The sequence below is a fragment of the Bombus pascuorum genome, chromosome 8, assembly GCF_905332965.1.
Source record: "Bombus pascuorum chromosome 8, iyBomPasc1.1, whole genome shotgun sequence".
Classification (NCBI taxonomy): domain Eukaryota; kingdom Metazoa; phylum Arthropoda; class Insecta; order Hymenoptera; family Apidae; genus Bombus; species Bombus pascuorum.
In genome coordinates, this window is record NC_083495.1 from 5,247,366 (window position 1) to 5,267,227 (window position 19,862).

General features: G+C 48.4%; 1 protein-coding gene across 4 annotated transcripts in view; it reads left to right on the plus strand.

The window, feature by feature from the left end:
• Window positions 1-19,862, plus strand: part of LOC132910091 (uncharacterized) — a 258,457-nt gene that overhangs the window by 83,018 nt on the left and 155,577 nt on the right. For all 4 annotated transcript variants that reach the window (XR_009658683.1, XM_060965536.1, XM_060965537.1 and 1 more), the window contains exons 4-5: window positions 6,973-7,785; window positions 7,944-9,037. Coding sequence is in view for 3 of the 4 variants with exons in the window: in XM_060965536.1 (XP_060821519.1) it covers window positions 6,973-7,785; window positions 7,944-9,037 (1,907 nt within the window). In the remaining variant the exon portion in view is untranslated. The remainder of the gene's footprint in view (window positions 1-6,972; window positions 7,786-7,943; window positions 9,038-19,862) is intronic.

Below are 19,862 nucleotides of genomic sequence, written 5' to 3' on the forward strand. Positions count from 1 at the left end.
TCTCCGGTAAAAATCATAATGAGCGCGAGAAGACATCTTGAAGATGTAATATAAGACGGTAGCGGCGAAAGAAATATATTCTGAGAAATGATAGGACGTGCCGAAGTTACTTTATAGATACCAAATAACACTTGAAAAGATCAGCGTCATACAGGCTGTAGCATTATAGAAACTTATTGAAATTTGCACGATAATTTCCCGTTTCTATCGTTCGTTGTCTTGAGATTTTAATTTTTTCCTATTATCCTATGAGATTTCATCAATTATTCGTCACCACTTATTCTTGTTAAATCAACGAGGCGGTTTTATTCCTGCCTCTACTTGTCGATATCGTCTATAAGCGGCGTAAGTATCCACATGGATATCTCTGCAGATTTTACAAATCCTTTGGCCAAACAAGTGGCGAGGATCTGGCAGGTGCCATTTGCCATTGAAATCCTACTGCCATTAGAGACGTCCGATCTAAATCCCGCTGGCATTTGCGCACCGGATTGTCGTCTTATCCTCGTGTCTCTCTCCTTCCGTCTTTCTCTATCGTACACCTTCCTCTCATTTTCTCCGGGACGCGCATTCTCTGCCTTCGTCCGCGTTACTCGCGTTCACCCTCGTGCATTTCGGTCTTGTTATTTCACTACTCGACCCTTCGCGCCGGCCGGTTACTCGCCAATGTAGAATTTCTCGTGGACCGTTTCTGGCAGCGAACGTTACCCTGTTAAGATCCACAAAGCAAACAGCGGGCCGGAGATAAGAGTGTCCTTCGGGAGCCCGCCAAGGATAACAGAGAGCTTTAAAAGGTTCGTGACGTCCTTGTCGGCACTTTCCGTGCGGACGTTCTTCAAATTCGATTCACCGTTCGTTGTTCTCTCGCTATACCAACGCGTGATGCAGTTTTTTTCCAAGCACTGTTACACGTTTTTCCCTCCTTTTCTTCGTAGAATATAAAACACTAAAATTGAGACCAAAGTAGAGTAAATTTTCGCGACAGCCTACGATACAAGAGACGCCATTGGCAGATGATTTCAGCCTTGTTCGTTCAATTTCCATAATGTAGCTGTTCATTCAATTTCCAGAACGAACGGTGGGTCGCTTTCTGGCGTCCGTCGACTGGCGCCCCATTGACAATGCTGCTTTTCAATTCGGCTTCTTATTACGTATTCAATTAATCCGTAGATCTTATGCATCGCGGATACGTCCTGCACCACGTTTCTCTAGATGTCCGCGAGAGAAACGTACAAGGGTCGGGTCGCAGTCGAGTTAGCAAAATAACGGAAATAATTTAAAACTTTATCAACGCTGAGTATACCGGATTTCCTTGGTCTAAACGGAGGTGCATTAAAGGGATTAGTTGCTGGAGAAATATTGCACAGAGTCAGTGGGCGTTGTATTCTTTCGTAGTCTAAGAAGAAAATGCTGAAAGGGACAGAATCGATAACGTTGAAATTCTCTTACAAGGGTGTAACGTGCGCGATCATCTCCCTGATCTGTTACTCGCGTGATTCTCCATCGTCCAATGATAAAAGTAATCATGGAATCCGATAAATCATTGTCGTCAGCCTCTAAATATATTAACAGATAGATCTCATATTTACTCCGTGGCGAATCTAGGTTTCTTAGTTGACACGAGTACCGTTCTCTCGTCTCTGTCAACGTTAAAGACGATTGCACGATCCGCGTGCAATCCTGCAGCCTAGATACCGTTGTTTTTCGCGGTGGTTCAGCCGGTCTTGGGCTGCTTCGTTCCTCATTTTCGTAGATGCAGCGATGCGAGAGAGCTGACTGTGTCCCGCGATGATTATTCGGAGTGATCAGGGAGAGAGGAGGGGATGTTCCCTGCAATGCATAGGGCAAACTCGAGCGTAAGAGATTGCTCTCTGCTCCGCTTTTCTATCTTCGACCGTTATCCTTGAGTTTTCCCTTTGTCTGGTTCTTTGGCCCTGACGCGACGGCTCCTTTAACGCCCTCGTGTCAGTTAGTCAATCAGCGGAATCTAGCGGTTCTACGCACGCTTTTCAAAAGCCCTTAGCGCCGCCGATATTAAAAGAGACGCGTCCCTTATCCCGTTCCTTCCGACCCTCTTCTATTTCCACCTATTCCATGGAATGAAAAAATTATCCTTGTGGAGGATCGAGCGGAAGTTTACACAATAGTTTTCGTGGCTACGAACAGGCGAGTCGTGAGGAGTTAATAATTCACGCCGATCTGTTTCTCTTATAAAAACTCCGTTATTGAAAAACAGACAGCTCGTAAATTATCGCAGAAACAATGAAACGCTCGTGATACGAAAATAACAGCGGTGATCTAAAGGCCTGTACACACTGGCATACTATCGCCGGCAACATTGTATGCCGACGGTCGGTTGTCTGTACAGATCTGATCATTGCACGCTTAGAAATCGGCCGATTTCAGTCGATCAACGTCAAAGGTACCGAGGTTTGCGTCTACGTCAGTTTTACTTGAAACATGGATTCACCTGTTGTAGCTGCTGATCTCGCTGTCACGTATGTAATAATTGCAAGAATCGAAGAGAAAGAGAAGACGATGGGAGAAACGATCGATCTTAATAATGGAATCTGCGATCTTGGCAACTTTAACAAATTGCCGAGATAACTTAACGACAGTTGGGATGCAGCGTTGCCAATGATCACGTCCCAGTCTGTATAGGCCTTGACGGCATAGTTTAGCTCGGAATATTAACCCCTTCACCGTAACAATTCACTTTATTCCGAAACAAAACACGCCACAGAATGAAGGAAGACATCCTCGTTCGTTCGACCAACCGGCCGTCTCTAATTTGATCGCTGCACACTGCGAGGGAGGGGATGATGGCATTGAGACAGGTCAGTCCGCTGTGAAAATCGGATATATACCAGCCCCGTTAACCCATCCGCCAGGGGGAAATCCAGTTATGATTCCGTGTGAGTGGAGCCGTTTTGTTGTTTTTAGCTGGCGGTTAGCTACGAATCGCGCTCGACGATCTCTCGGTCGGTGGTCGCTCGCTCGCGAAATCGATTAGCTACGCGAAACAATAAGCGGACGATAAATTAGGTTTACGAACAATCGGGGATATAACCGTTTCGTCGTGAAATGGTTTCGGAGATTCGATTGATTTTCCTACTGAATGTAGAACCGTAGAACCGTGTATTACAAGAATATAATTTTAAACGTGATCTTTCGTTTTCCTGGTGTCCTTTGTCACTTGAAGAAGAATAACAGAGCTGCGCGTACTAGCAGCTAATAAAACGGCCAAGTCGTTTTCTTCTTCGTAATATTTATCGCGCGGTGGCAGCGGTTTGCGAGCTCGATAACCACAATCGAGTTTGTTACCTGCTTTTATTTCGTGTTTGGACGTGGAACTTTGTTTCGGGCACGTTTGCACGTTAACCAAGGGTACCATGGCGAGACCATACGACCATCTACATCGTGCCAACTCCTTCCACCGCTTCTCCTAGTTCTCTCAACCTCCTTTTCGTCCCGTCTTTCTCGTTTCATCCCTCTCTTCGTAAATTCCGTCTCTCTTCTCCGACAAGCTCCTACATCCATCCCCCCTTGCCACTGTTGGTGGTTCCGGGGAAAATATTAGCCGCGGGCTTCGCAGCGTTAAAGGGGGACGGTTAAATTAATAATTCGCAAATTGCCAAGAGAAATGCCGCTCGTACCTCAGGACCGGCATCCCCCTCCACGTCTCGTTGCTCCTTTTCGCTGCAGTTTGCGGCGTTTCGACTCGGCTACGAGGGTGGAACCAACGCAGGCCAGTCCGTCGACTCGAAACCACCGCTATTTTCGACAACCATCGTCGGTTAAACGACTAATTAGCCTCGCGAGGTCACAGTAAGAAGGTTCGTTGGTATTCTTGAGAACGTTCAAGCATCGACTTCGTTAGCCTTTCTTGCGTCGCAAGACTCTCGCTTTTTCGTGTCCTCCAAGAGAATTTCTTGGAAACCGTCTCTCGTTCTGCTTGAGATTAATTATGCTCACGGTTGACTCGTTATTACGATCGGGGACACGATTTCTCTTTTGTCGGGGGGACGATTATCAACCGTGGCGTTGAACACTGTGATCAACCGAGTTTTTTCTCCATGGGCACGGCGTTTCCGATGTCGAGAGATAAATTCCGGTGCAGCACGTGGAATGTACCGACGCGACTCGACGAAGAGAAAAAAAGGAAAGGGGCGAAACAGCAGGGGACGCTTACCGATTTCGCCTAGCGCCACTAATAATACTAATCGGTCGACCGTCTGCGCGAAGGTGGTCGTTTCCTCCGCGGACACCCCGTGTATATAGCGCGACTGCCTGAATAATTTCACCGGTAACCGTAATTACGGGGCCCCGTTCGCAGACACGGCACGGGCCCGCGTCCAACTCCGTCGTTCTGTAACGAAACTTATTATTGCCAACGCAAACAACGTTATTATCGTCTTCCGGAATGGAACTTTCAAAAATTCTATTAATATTTATGCACGCAGTAGATAGTTACGAGGCACGAAGAAAGTCTCCTCGCGTTTCACCAGTATCAGTGTCGTTATACGCTGGAAGATTCCACGAAAGGTGCTCGAGTTTCATCTTAACGTTGCTCTCGTGAATCGCTTTATAATCGTAACATGATTGATAGCCAAAGAAGGATGATACGTAATTATCGGCCTCCTCGTTAATAATATCGAACCGTGATCCGCGCGCAAAGAAGCTTACATTGTTGGGTTATTAAAGATGCAGCGTTAAAGATGGTATAAACTCGCGAAGTTTGGCGGATCCATTAATTTTCGAAAGATTGCTAGGGAGACGAGATAAATAATCGGCGACGGGAAATGCAGAAGATACATCGGCGAGACGCGCGCCGGGTCTATCTATCCTCCGGGTAGTTGGAAAGGCTGAAAAGACTTTCTAGCCGATTCGATGCAATATCCGTCGCGTAGCCGGATCGGATGGCGACGCTTGGAATACGTTCGGAGGACTATCGCTCTCGGCGCGTGTACTTTAGAAAACACGGTAGCCTTCTTTTATTTCTGGCGAGCTGAGCGGGCGCGGACGATCGAGCACGTGTACACGGGAAATTGAAGGATGAAGATAAATGAGAATTCTGCCGCGACGGACTATCAATATTGCGCGTATCGTGCATTCGGGGACACGTTGTCTTCGTAGCGAGTCGACTGAAGTATCGAAGCCCGCGCGAAATGATCGACCGCGTTATTCTTACTTGCAACCGAGATTTCCGGCCTGTTCTTTCTCCACTGCGCCGTTTTCACCTCGCGCGTCGAGTCTGCGTTCTCCGCTTAGCGTGTATTTCGATTAAGATCGAAGATTAATTTTCTGGTGTCGAGAGCGAATTATCCGGGTCTCTTTGAATATAATTGGAAGAAAATCGCCGGTGAATGACGCAGCTTCTAGACTCCCTCCGCTCTGGACAACCTTTCTCTTTAATTATATTTAATAATGGCAGCTGTGTTCAGTCGGGAAAAGTCGATCGTGCCCCTCCCCCCTCCCCTAGTATTCAGGCCAGTTTGATACAAGTTTCGAAAAGCGATCGATCTCTTTGATTGATAAGCTCGGCGACCGTGAACGAATCTTGGAAAATCTGCGGTGATTTGGTTGGTCGTGACCAGTAATTCTGAAAGTCCCTTTCGGAGAGATAGTTTGAGGATGAGGGAAGGGATTGTGGGCTAAAGATCCAGACACGCTTTAACGAGCCGTGTACGAGGTAACAAGACTGAATGCAGGCTTCGCAACCCTTTCTTTCGTCGGTGCGGAGCAAAGGAAGATTGCGATTTCGAGTGCTTCGGGCGCCTTTTCAACATGTTAATTGTATATTTGAGGTAAGGTGATAAACAAGGCTGTGGCTCGGTAGCTCGCTGCCGTTGGAGTCTTCATTACAGCTGGTAATATATAACCGAGGCCCCTGAGGGGGCACTCTCGATGTTCTAGAAGAAGTTATGAACTCCGATATACCCGGTGACCCGGCAACGATTACTTGTCAAACGTTGCTCTCTCGACCGAGCTCGATCAGCGAAATTTGATTTCAGGTCAAAAGATTAGCCATCGAGGCAGCTCGAAAGCACCGATTACCGGAGGAATAATCGACGGCTAGGCATATTTCCCTTAATGTCTTCCACTTTTCTTCCCTCTTGTTCTCGATTTGGTCTCTAGTCATTCGGACGTTAATTCGAATTTTAATTCGCGATATTAGAGCGACGAGCGCAATTGTCCCCTGTGGAGAAGGGAAGCTGGCAGGGCGCAATCTCGTCGAAAGCGGATTGCTACGAGTTCGTCGAATCGTCTAATCGCGATCTCGCATCTGCCGGTGCCACTGCCTCGCAGCGTACTCTGGATAAGGGCTCGAGCAGCGAAGAGAAAAAAAGTGAAAAAGATGAGAGAAACCCGCGTGATCACGGTTGTATCGTGAAAGCAGCTCTCTCGCAACGTGCACACATACACGCGCAATCGATTGGCCTTCGGGTCCAGAGGTGCGAACCGGTTCCTCGAGCGCGACTCGATTTTCGACGTGGAATTCGGAGCCGAGCGAAGGAGACCGGCTTCCTGCAACCCTCTTCAGACGTTTCGGACCAGGGGTTCGCTCGGACCGCTTTTCTCGGGGCCGAGCGAAAGAACCGCAGAAAGAAGTAGAAGAGGAAGAAGAAGCAGCGGCGCTTTATCCGCGAAACAGAGGTAGACAGAGACGCGAAGACACGCCCCCTCGGTGTCAGATTTTATTTATCGCGCCGTGGTTTTTTGTTTCACGGTAAATACCCCGGGCATTTAGGAGTAAGACGTTCCCCGATTTATGGTCTCCGGCCTGCCCCGAGTCCTTCTTCTTATTCCTTTGCTTCGTCGAGCGCCCTTGAATCGTTTTCTCCTCTCGACTCCAAGCGCTTCTGGATCTTCCTCCCGTTTTCGGCCTTCCGCGTCGCGATTCCACTTTCGTCGAACTCTACGTTCATTTAGAGTCAGAGTAACGTTCATTTCTCGGCTCTTCTGTTTCAGATAAACATGGAAGCTGTCACGTCGACCGATTACGATTCGTCCAATCTCAGCAGAAATTTTAATCAGGTGGGCTTCAACACTTACAACTACTCGCAGTTCGAGGAGAAATATAAGCCGCGGCAAGTGTTCAAGTACGGCGACGAGTATCTGGAGTACGGTCGCAACTCGGTCAGACTGGGGCTGAACGAGAGGTTCGCGAGATTATCGTCGAGGCATCAAGACGGTGTCGGGAAAATCGATCAGAGGTACTTGCGGAGTCACTCGCAGCCCGAGAGACAGCATCATTCGACCCACGAGACACGATCCAAGTCGCAAGACTCGCGAGAATTAACTTTCTATCAGATCGATCCGCCCGTCAGAGCGGAGAACGTTCAACATCATTCGAAGGCTCATCGTTCCGCGGTGGAGAAGGGCCAGGGCAAAAAAGAACTGACCTTCTACGAGATCGATGGGCCCGCGACGCAAGAAAAGGCGAAAGACGGCAAGTTCGAGAGCTGCAAGGACAGAAGCGACAAACGGGACAAGTCGCACACCGTCCAGGAAAAAACGGTCCCTCCGAAGCACGCGAAGCAGGGCCATCAGGAACAGAAGACGAACGCGCCGCCGAACTATCAGCTGAATAGATCGCAGTCTGACCTAACGGAATGTCAACTACCAAATTATTACAGGCATCAGAACAATCCTTACATCGATCCACCCAAGTACAGACAATTCGACAGGCCGCCCAAGTATCAGGAGACGCCACCGAGGTCCGAACCGCCTCCAAAGTACTCGGAAGTGGCTAGACGCCAGGACGATTACAAACGCGTGCAGGTGAGTCCGACTCTCGTATGTTTAATTGCGTTCCTCTTATGTTGCCAAGAATCATCTTCCTGTTCCCCGGATTCCTACATTTCCAGTTTCCTGCGGGAATTAAGTTTTCACGAATTCAGAACAATTAGCGGTAACGCGTAATGTTGTCAATTGGACAGGAGGACAGGAGCAAACGACAAGGTGGAGGAGTAGGAGGAGGAGGAGGAGGAGGAATAGGAGGAGGGAGTGTAGGTACCGGTACCGGTGGTGGCGTTGGCGGTGGCGGCAGCGGCGGTGGTGGTAACTCCAGCAGGGGAACCGGCGGCACTCATGGCGCCGAGACGCCCTCTAATCTGGCCAGTATCACGCCAACCGCGCGAGAAGCAACACGCGGTCCTTCATCGCGGTCGCGACTCCCGTACAAGTCGTGCGACACGCGTTGCCCGAACAACAATAACAATAATAACTCGAGCAAAGAGGAGACGTACGAGGATGGTACCGAGGACTGCGAAGTGATATCGTCGTCGAGGTGTCACGCGGACTCGTCCAAATCGTTCCACCACCATCAAAATCGGTCTTGCGGAATCGGTGTGGGAAGCGGTGGTGGTTGTGGTACCGTTTCTGGTAATGTTTGCCACGGTGGTTCCGGTGTGCCGTGCGATTCGTCGACGTGCGACCGATACAAGGGTGCCGTGGATTCTTTGCTGAAGGCTAGTGAGGCGGTGCAAGGACGTTTGTGCGATAGATCGATGTTGAAGATCGAGAAACCGTCGACGAAGGCAATTCTTCACGGTATCGAGGGCATCGGAAAGTGCGGGGATAGAATGAAATCGGCCCAAGAACTCGGTTACGGGAAGCACGAGACTGGCAAGTCTAAGAGTCACGATGTCGGTCACGGGTTCAAGGTCGAGAACATTAAGTACTACGGCGAGTTAAAGGGTTACGATTTTAAATCGTACGGGACTATCGATAAGCCGACGGTTGTTTCTGCCCACGAGAAATCGCATTTGCACGGGCCGGAGAAGAACGGTCACGAGAAGTGTCACTCGAAAACGTCCTCCTCGTCCGCGATGCAGAGTTACGGCCTGTCCAAGGTCGCCGGTGAACGTCCAGCGGAGAAGAGCGTGTACGCCGATCACTATTATCACCGATCGTCGCACTCGAAGCCGCAAAGCGCGTATCAAGTGTACCAGGAGACCAAGTACTCGTACAACGTGAGCGGGGTACCAGGAACGCCGGCGCAGGCCAGCGCAGCCGCAGCTTTCTTCGCAAGGTCAGTTACTCAATCAACTATACTACTCGCGATCACGCGCGTCCACCTGTTTCCGCTAAAGATTTACGACTCTGCCGTTCATTCTTCTCTGGTCATTGTTCCTTCTGGCTATCTGTAATTGTCCACCGTCTGACTACCGTTTGTTTACGCGACGCCTCCTTCGGCTGGACGTTCGTTCGGTTGGCAAACAGAACTTATCGTTCACCCTTGACGAAACGTATCGTCGTGTGACACGGAATATTTCTGTAAGCTATTCGTCCATTCGCCCCTCTTGTATTCCGAAATCGTAGCTTTCTAACCTAACGCGTATTGTTTTTTATTTGTTTCGTTTTTTGTCACTAATTAGAGTCTAGCAGTTCTTTTTATTTTCGCGAGCGCCGTTCTTAACACGTTGGCACGGAAACAGACCATCGAGTTCTGAAAACAAAGCGAACTGGAACCAATTAAACACCCAAGGGCTCGATTGTGTTTTGTTCTCGTGTGCGTGACGCGAGGGCCTGAAAGCAAGAAGGAGTTGCGTTCTCGCGAACAATCGCGGATTCACAGGGTACAGCATCTCAAAGGTAGCGGTTGCGAGTTGCGAAGAGGGTTGCTGCAGATTTTCTCGAGACGTCTGGACCTTTGATCTCTGGGGCACGCGTCTTCGACAAACGATCTTGGAACGAAAAGCGTGCAGCTGGGGGCTCGCGTGAGAGCGTTTGGTCGAGCATAAATCGCATGTGGTTTACGCGGCGGGATAAACCTCTTCTCGGGGATATTCGTGTTTTCCCTTTAACCCCAGCCGCGACCTACCTGTTTGTAATAAACCTTACCTCTGGCTGGATGCTGCGAAGTCGAATGGCATTCTCCGTGTATTTTGTATCCATGTTCGCGAGTATCGAGAGCGCGTACGCAGTGCAAACTGACCGCGCCGACACGGTGCACGATCGCAGTTGTCCGCGAGCGCTATGTCGAGTTATTAGCTGAAGGTAATTACCAGCGGCGCGGTTAATAACGATCTATCGCGAAATCGAGGCTTTCTCAATCGCTGCCATTAATACACGATCCCAGGAAAAGGCGTGCGGGACTTTGTGGAAAGAAAAATTACGCTCTGGAATGTCCCGCGGCGTGCGTCGCGCGTTAACGAAAGGTAAGGCTTCGCGATTTCGAAGAATATTCCAGATCCGGGAGCAGAAGTAATCGCGAACGACCAGCGCCTGTTGCGATAAAAGTTTTCTGGAATGCGCTTTTCTCGAGCTAGTGCTGGCGATCGGTGACGATAAACGCCGTCGCGATTCTCGCTCGATCGGACTTTAAACGGCCGAACAGGCAATCGTATATCGTTAATGGATCGTGGCATCGGCAACACAGTGGTCCTCGAACGTGATCGTGACCCGGCTGCGAGAACGATTCCGATGGACTCGTCTCACGAGAGAGTGGCGCCTCGCGTCCTTCCTCTTTCTTTCATTGTTGGCTATCCTTCGTCGTTCGTACCGGGTTTCGTTGGAATCGGTGTTTACCGTCTCGTAGGAAGTGGTCGAGTGCGACGAGAATTGAAATTAATCGCGCTTCGGCCAGCCATACGATACGACGTATCTGCTGTTTCTTTGTACGACTACTGGTTTGAACGGTGAACGCGCGAGAGTCATTCTGTCTACCGTTCTCGAACCAACCATACCGGAGACAATCGCCAGCGAAACGACTTTGCGAATTTATTTTGAGCCCCGAACGCGAAACTCGTCTCGTTTCGAACGAGATTCGCCTTCCTTTTCCCTCGATATTCCCTCGTTCTCGTCCATGATCGGTCGCCATGTATACCGGTAGTCTGTGGCAAAGTATTTGGTCGTTGCGAATACAGCCACCTCTCGAAGTCGCCGGAATACGAGTATCGTCCCGTTACTTTCGAACTTCATGAATATTCGGCGCGGCTTCGTCGTCTCGCGTTCGGGGATCGAAAGGAACGAGTATAGCCACTTGTATTACGGGAGGCAACGAGCTTTTTTTTCTTCCAGACTTCTTCTTCTTCCTCGTGTTATCTCCACGCGTCAATTTCCCGATGGGTTTGCCCGGGGACTGAAGTGAACTTGGAATTTCACAAGTTCACCGGAGCGGTTCTAGAAGAGATTCTAGCGAAGCTGACGCGACAGATAAAATTGACCAAGGGTGGGTGCAGGTCGCGTTCCCTTGTCCATGGGGGGTAAAGCACGGAGTGAGGGAAGGTGTGAAACAGAGAGGACGCGAGGCGAAGAAGGCGGTGGGCCAAGTCCGCCCGTATTGTTAACCGTCGTGATTTTATTGGCCCTTTATATTGCCTTCACGCTTCTCCCCTCCGTTTCTTGACTCGATGTTCGACTCTTCCTCCGGCCGCCGGGGGCTTCTCTTTATTTCCCTGTCCTTTATTTCAGCAACGTTTCGCCTCTCGAAACGTGCTCCGGTTGCCTCGGAACGATTTTTACGAGACGATCGCTTGCCGCCTCTCTGGAAATTGCAATGTCGAGCTTCGAGGAATAACCTCCTTCGCGACACTGTGTCGCATGTTTTCGTCGAAATATCGGCAGAGAAAGAGCGTAGAGGGGGAGCAAGAATGTGAATTAACTTGAAAGGAAACGATCGGACGAAGTTGATATTGAAATGCATCGATGTGTACTCACGGTTTAACTCCGCTGCGCTCGATGAGCGCATAATATAGCAGAGAACGGTGACTGTTCGATGAGAAGGGACGCGTTGAAAGAGAATCGACGAAACGAAGGGAAACATCCGGAGTTCTCTTGGTTGAATGACACACGCTCTCTTCTATACATACGTACTCGTATTTATGCCTGCGACGACGTTTGTCTGTGTTTCGTAGAACGGAGTCTAGTCTCGTGCGCGCGTCACCAGATCTTATCGTCGATAGGAGAGTGGTCCTTAATTGGACAGGTGACATTTCCTCTTCAGTTTTCTCGCGTAATTCTCTTGACTCTCTGTTCTTCGCCGAAAGGACTGTTTCTTCTCACGGGGATTGCTCCCGTTGTTGTTCGACTATTTTGGAGGCATCGTATCGACGCGGTTGATACTCGATCGCCATTTATTCCGATTAAAAAAAATTTTTCTTTCTTGTGAATAGAGAGAATAATCTCACGAAAATCAAGAGATCAATTTTCTTGCGCTTTGAGAAGCGGTATCTCGAGTTAACAAGTGTCGGTGAACTCGAAAAGAGGTGGATGGAAGATGCAGAAATGACCTCGAAGGCTGGGGCGCCGGTCCACACCGGCCGAATATATCCGGTAGGTCACCGTGGGTTTGAACTCTTCGTTCAACAGGTAGCGCTCTCGTAGTCCGGGTTTGCCAGCGACCCGTCCCTCTCCATTATATTCATATCATGTAAATGCGCCCTACCGCTCCGGCTGCCTCCTATTTTCCACCCTTGCACCAGACCAGACGCGAGCCTGTACCAAACAGACAGAGAGGAAGCGAGTACATTCACGAGACGAGAACGGTGTATAGAGAGAAACGGAGAGAAAAAGAGAGACGAATGCCGTGGAAGAAGAGAATCGGTCGGGATGACGAGGAGGTCGAGAAAAGAGATGGAAAGAGATGAGAGGTACATCGAGATGGGAGAAGGTAGAACTCTACTTTGCATTTATTCTAATGGGATAATACTCGGTGTCTTGGCACCCGGTCGTGGCACCTCGTTTAGTATAATAATTCCTGCAGAATACATCCGCTCCGCGATACCTCTGATTATCTTCGTCGAAGGGGGTTCATATTTTTCTTTTTTCTTCACGAGTCAAGCGTGTTCTTGTATAGGTGAATGCAGGCACGCTAGGCGCCCAGTGTCGTCGCGTGGGCGACACGTACGTAGGCCTGTCCATCTTTTCTTTTATAACGCCAGCCAGTGTTAACGCATCGACTATTAAGTTAAGCGACGTCCGTATGTCACTGTAATACCTACATGGGTCGGGCGGCTATAAAGAATCACCGAAATCACGCTAAAAGGTTCCCAGGAATTAATCTTCTATTTAAAACGACCGTTTCATCTCGTGTCCACGCTTCGTTAACGATCGCGGGACGTTGGGTGGAATTCTTGGCTCGAAATCGCGGCTCGAGCCACTCGGCCAACGAGATGTTCGTCTTCTGGTAGACACGCGTTGATAAGCTAGCCCCGTGTTGTTGGTGTACAATTTGTTCCCGCGTTCACGTTCCCGCTTAATTTTCGGGTCCCGTTGGTTGCTGATCGGTGAAACGAAGCGGCCGGTTTCGCCCGGTCCCGATTGAGACCTCGATTTCGCCAATTAGAAGAGAAATGCGCGTATTACGTCGATTAACCGTCGGAATCTTAACGAGTTTCACGAGCGATTATTAAAAGCCGATAGCTGTGGATGAGCGCGTGTACATCGAGCTGCAAAACGGAGCCAATCGACAGGGTATGGAGAAGAGAAAGAGATTCAGAAAGAAACCAGGTAGAGGGGCGAAGTTTGTAATTATCTTGCCGGACGTAGTTGCAGCTACGCGAGCCAATGCGAGCGAGCAATTATGTCACGCTTCGGTATCGATATTACTTTTCAATTTGATCCTGATGGAAGCACACTGCTCGTCTCTTCGTCGTTCGCCACAACAACGTTCCCGTTTCGTTAGTTCTCGCTCGTTCTTCCTCTCCCCTTTCATCCTCAGTTTTTTACTCGGTTCTCGCGACGTTCCCGTTCATCATTCTCTCCGCTGTTCGTGACGCCAATTAACGAACGGCGACGTGCAACGCGAACACCTATGATTAGCTGGTTAAGTCGGCGCGATGCGGATATTGAAATCGCACGTTGGTGTAATTACGAAAAAGGAACGACCAGATCGGGTACTTGGTGAACTTGGCCTAAATTACCGCCACGCTAAGTGGCTTCTACTCCGTTTATTATTTATGGAATAATAACGGCAATACGGTCCATCGTATCTGCTCCTGGAACCAGCCACCGTTTACGTTGCTTCTCCCTCGTAATTCTAACACGGTGCAACGAACGCGTTACCGTCTGTCGTTTAATATTCCCGTATTACAATGATCTCTTTACGACGCTAATGATCTTTCACAAAATCTGTCTTTCAGCCGTGATACTTTTATCGTGTAGCAGAAAGTTGCAGAACGTGCTTGTTGTTATTCCTACGCTCTCATTTTGTATTCATTTAGTTCGATAAGCGGTGATAGCACGATAAACTCGAGTGAAATTGAAGTCTATTACCGCGACACCTGTCGTGCGTAATTTCTACGTTGAAAAAACTGTCTCGATAGTCGGCCATGTAAAACTGTAACGGCTGATAGGTAATAATTAACGAAGCACATCACGCGGCTATCTCAATTTTCGAACGGAATCAGAAATTACGATTAAAACGCAAGTTAAACGACTGGCGTATGGAGAAGCAGTGCATCGTACGTGACCGAGCGTTCTCGTACCTGTCGCGATAGCAGGGTTGGCGCGAGAGTCATTAGTTATCCAGCATTATAGCCCAGAAACGATTCGAATCAATTTGGAGGTTCGTAACCCCCGGTATACGTGGGTTTCGTGACTGCTTCATATATCACCGGACGTTGGCCAAACGATGCAGTCCGGGAACCAGGCCGAAAGAGAGATTGAAATTTTCTTTGAACGTCCAGATTTCCGAAAGGTTCGAGGGGAAAAACGATCCTGACGAGGGCGCAATTTCGCCGGGTCTATTCAACGTGAAGGGTTCTTCGGTTTTTCCGCACGGACCAAGTTAAATTGTTTTTTTAAATAAAGGTCTTGAAGGTTTACGGCGTTGATTGTTCGGCCTTCGTACGTCGGTCGTATCGAGGCAAATTGCACGGGAGACGGGTGAAAAGAAGCGGACGTCACCGCGATCGTGCGTCTCGATCGGGACAATGACGCGGTGAATTGTGCCGGGGAATTTGCATACATGTAAATTGAACGTACACGAGGCTCGCATCGACGCGCGCTGTAATTATCAATTATTTTCAGCCGTTGTATTCGCGATGTTAATTTAACCTGGCGACCTCTCACGGGCCTCCATGTAAATGACTTTCCAGTTTTTCGCGACTCGTTTATTCGATCGATTAACTCGTTTCTTGTTAAAAGAGAAATTTTCTATCGTTGAACGGGAAAGGAAAAAGGAATGGCGCCACCGTGAATAATCGCGGAGCGAGTCTCGTATCCCGTATTTTCTAGTCCTTTCGTCGCGAATCCGACGTTACTATACAAATATTTTACGATTACGAAGCTTACCAAAGCTTACCAAAGCGATCATGCCGGAGGAACGGACAGAATTTAAACGACGGTCGACCATTTAGTCGCTCGAATCACGTGCGCCAAGAATTTTTCGCGGGACTTGCGCCTCGCGATTTTCTCATGGCCATTCCCTCTGTTTGATTATGACAAAGGCGACCCTGCTTGGCCAGAGAAGAGTTTGAAAATGTATTTTCCGGAACCGGCACCGAGACAATGGTGCCGCCACACTGATATTTAATTACGAGTATGTTCCGGCTGGCGAAAAAGAGATGAAGCGCTGGCTTTGTTTATGAATATGCGCCGAGCGCAGGGGACTTTATGAAAATACGTCCCACAATGGAACTAATAACGTGAAACGCAATATGCTTTGTAGATCGCGGCGAAACTAACAAGAAAATGGTAAACGGAGAACGTGGATTGAATCGAAGTCATCGTCCCTAGAGAGCTACGCTAAATTTTCAGGCAAATGTTGGTTTTCTTCGCTGGCCAGTAAAAATTTCTCACGCTGTGTGGCACACCAGCTACGTGTACGCGTATGTAATATTCGTTTCGAAACATGAAAATATCTTCGTCGAGACCTTTCGTCCGATCGTTTTCTAGATTCAATTATAGATCCTCGACTACGCCTAAGAAAAAGGTTGGTCGCGTTGATAAATCAGTGCGGCGAGAACATTCGTGCCGTGATATAGTCGTAGCTTGTTTCACCTTCTCCCTTCCGGGGCAAAGTGTCACGATTTCGTAGATAATAACGCCAACTAGACCAGTTTCGTCATATTTCAGCCGCACTCGTTACTTCGTACGTCGTAAATACGCGCGCCAAAAACTGCTTCACTCACGGAGACAATTCTCAAACGAGTTCCTTCGACAGCAGCAGAGATTTTTCTTACGAATCAGCGGAACTCGATCGATTTATTCGCCTTTTCTCGCGTTTAATACGGTATCACGGACGATTCGAAAAAACGAATGATCGCGTAAGTAACGGATGACGATGAGACGACGCGTATACGCGAGGAATTGACGCGCCGGGAATCGCCACGACGATGTAACGAACAGCTCAATTAGACGCGCCGTAAAATGCAAATGTATGCGCGTGCCGACTTCTCGAACGTGCTAGGCAAGCTTTTCTTGCGCGAAACGTGCACGCGTGTTTCGCGTGATGATGCGATCGAGACCGACGCTGACCGCCCTCGAATTTGTTATTCGTTTCGCGGATACCACTCGCCAGTCTTTCTCTAAAGGGTTCTCATAAGCTCGGTGAAATTTTGAGATCTACACGCGTGGAAGACGACTCACGATATTAGTATTTCGCTTCCGTCTCGAAGCTCCATGGAACGCGAAAAAAGGCGAACTTCAACGGGAATAATGTTCAAAGGATATTAAAATTTCACGGGTACTGGTTCCTTTGAAAATTCCCGCCGTATCGAATGCCCATCGTCGTACACATGTACGCGCAATTGGTGTATATATATATTGTGTACACACACACACACGCGCACGCACGCACGTATACACGTTCGAAACAGCTACTTACTAGACACAGTAACACACGCGTTTGTGATTCAGCGCGTAGGTAGAAAAGTCGTTCGTCCGTAACCAAACGGATGTAATAACTTTAATTGTTAATTAACGCTGGCTTTGTGTCGGACACCGAGGAAGCCCTGCCCCCTCTGCACGAATATTGCTTTACCGTGCTTTGTTCTTTGCCCGTGGAACTCTTTGCGATTCAAATGTCATTTCCTAAGTCTCGCGTCGCAGAGGTAATTAATACCCTTGAATTTAATAACACCAAGTCTGCGGGTACCTAGCTGGATGAAGATTTATGTTTTTAATTAGCGCCGGTCCGCTCTCTGTCGTTTAATTATGATCCCCTGCACGCGGACCTTTGAATTTCCCGCGTTTGAACTACGCTATTTGTGCCGGCGAAATCCACTTTTCTTTCAGCGAGTGCGCGTCTCTTGTTCAAGCCTGATTAGGTTCATTCGCGATTGCAGCTGTCGATGCGTTTGTCTCTTGTAATTGGCTCGTTTAACAGGAATTTTTATCGCACGAATCTTGTCTCGTTCATCAGGACAGAAAAATGTCTATCAATTGTAAATGCTTGTCGAGTCGTTTAAAGAGTCATCCGGCAGGGTTTATCATCACGCTGTGATCTTAATCGGAGTTCCGTCTGTCATGAAATTAGACGATAAAAATCTGAAAGCCGAGCTAATTATCGAAAATTAAGAGCGAGCCGAGTGAAATAGGAGATAATCAAGGATGATTGAAATTCCATTGGAACGATGGATCGTACTCGGTGTCAAGGTGAAAGCCGGCGAGTAGGATTTGTCAATCCAGTCGGTTGCATAGGAGGGTGGATCTCATAGAATTCGTGCAGCGTAACTTTTTACGTAACACGATGGTCGATTCATCATCCTGGCCACTCGATCAACGCCACGCGGATGTTGCTCTAAAAAGAATCTACCGAAGAGGAAGAATAAGAAGAAGAAGAAGAAAAAGGAGGCGGATGATGAAGTCGTCCGGCTAAAACACTTTTACAGTGTGTAGCGTCTGTTCGATTCTTTAAACTCCAAGCAAAAGTATCCTCTCCCGTTCGCCTTTCGTTAAACGCTTCGATACCAATTGAAAAGTCACGAAAAAAGAAAAGAGGACGAGAAAAAATACGTTTTACCGGCGGAACGATAATGTTTCACGCGGAGTCTCGTTAACGGTTAAAACGAGAAGGGGAAAGGCGTCTTTTTCCCGAGGTTTGTCCGTCAATCTTCGTCGCTGGGTGCGGCATTAGTACGCCAGTCAGGTAGGATCGGTTACGCGGAGATCTCTCCCGCCATGGTGTCACAAGATCGAACGAAGATAGAGAGAAAGCGATTGCCCGATGACCAGATGTATTAAGATCGAATTTGGGGACGGATCGGCGTCCTGATGGATCGTTTGCCGATTACGTGGTCTAATCCGACTACTATGACTACGGTAAACTAGGGTCACCGGGACATAATTTGTCATTCCGGTCTTGTTCGCGGTCCCTCGTCTCCGCCAGATCGAATCGATGCCGCCTCCAGAAATATTCTTGTTTTCCTTTCTGATCGCGGAGAAAAATGGTCTCGTAATTTTCCTCGTGGTTTTCATCGTTTTCCCCCTTCTAAGCGAGACTGGTAACGAGTCCTCGATCATCGTTAAACATTTTAAGGGACGCATAAAGCTCGGAGAAATGTGATAAAAGGTACGAATACAGCACGATATATTGAACAGGTAGCGGAGTTTCTTGCGGTAGACGAAGGCTAAAACCGATACGGTTTACGAGGAGATGCGATGTGTCACGTTTGCAGGAAAATTTAGGGAAGATCGCGGCTCGTAACGTTAAGAATCGTACACGAGCATGGTCCATTAAGCGCGTGAATATTTCGTACGTGTGTCGGTCTCGCGACAACCTTCTTTCGGGCTGCGTATCTCGCGCATCGAGATGTCGGTCCACGATACGACCAGCAATATACGCGAACAACTTCGAACGATGCTTCTCCCACTGAATACGGAATACGACACTGAAACGTGTGTCGAGTGTCGACTCCGATCTCAATTCGGCTGTGCCGGGTCACCTAGCACCATTTAAGGACCTCGTTCCCTTCTATCGTTCGGAGTGCAGCTTTTTTTGAAATTTTCTCCGTAATTTTATACGAGCAGAACGAGCTTATCGGTGGGCTATCTCGAACCAGATGCGATCGTCTGCGATCGTCGTGCACAGCTTTCCTTTAGGAAGTCTCCGTAGAATGGTAGCTCCAGGCAACCCTTGGCGCAGTTATAGTTGGATAACGTCTAATAGATGCGCCTTCGTATCTTTAGATGGAATTTTAAAGCCAGAGCGTATAAGATTAGATCGATGCATTGAGGTTTACGGGGTTCTTCCTCGTGGATAGAGGCTGGAAGCTAAGCCGCGGTGATCTACGAAACGGAGAAGAAGACGTACTCTTACTGTGTTTGTTCGTTACTGATACACGGCTAGAGAAACGAGAATGATTAATGGCCGTTAGGTACGGTGAAGGTAGTGTCGCGTGTAAGAAGATCAAGACATTGTTACAAAGTACATTATCTCTAAGACTTCGTTCTGCAACAGTTTTTTCTCAACTTAATTTCCCAATAACTTGGAAGGTAAAATCTGCCGTAACTATCGGTGACTACTAGACTGCTACTATTATTACTACTGCTGCTAATATTACTTGACAATTACTTGGTAACTGTTGGATAAATATGTTGAAATCGTTCGAAGAAACTAACCGCCAGGCTTTCACGATGCAGGAAAATCGATAGAATTACGCAAGTGTTAAGTAGACCGCACGCGATAGCCGATCATTCTTTCACAGGCTGGCGATCGAAGTGGACGCGTGTCCCATGGAGATAGCGCGGCGAACGTTTCCCGATCGGCATCGAGAATCGAGTATCCTGATGGCCGGGTATCGGCCCTCGAGCGCCGGTAGAGCCGACGATCCTTCAATTAGAAATCTGCCGTGGTAGCGGCAACACGAGGCGGCGCGGTGTACATGCCGTTGCTGTTACTGCCATTATCGTTGCCATTATGCACCGCTATTGCTGTTACTCTCGTCGTTATTTTGATAGTCACCCAAGAA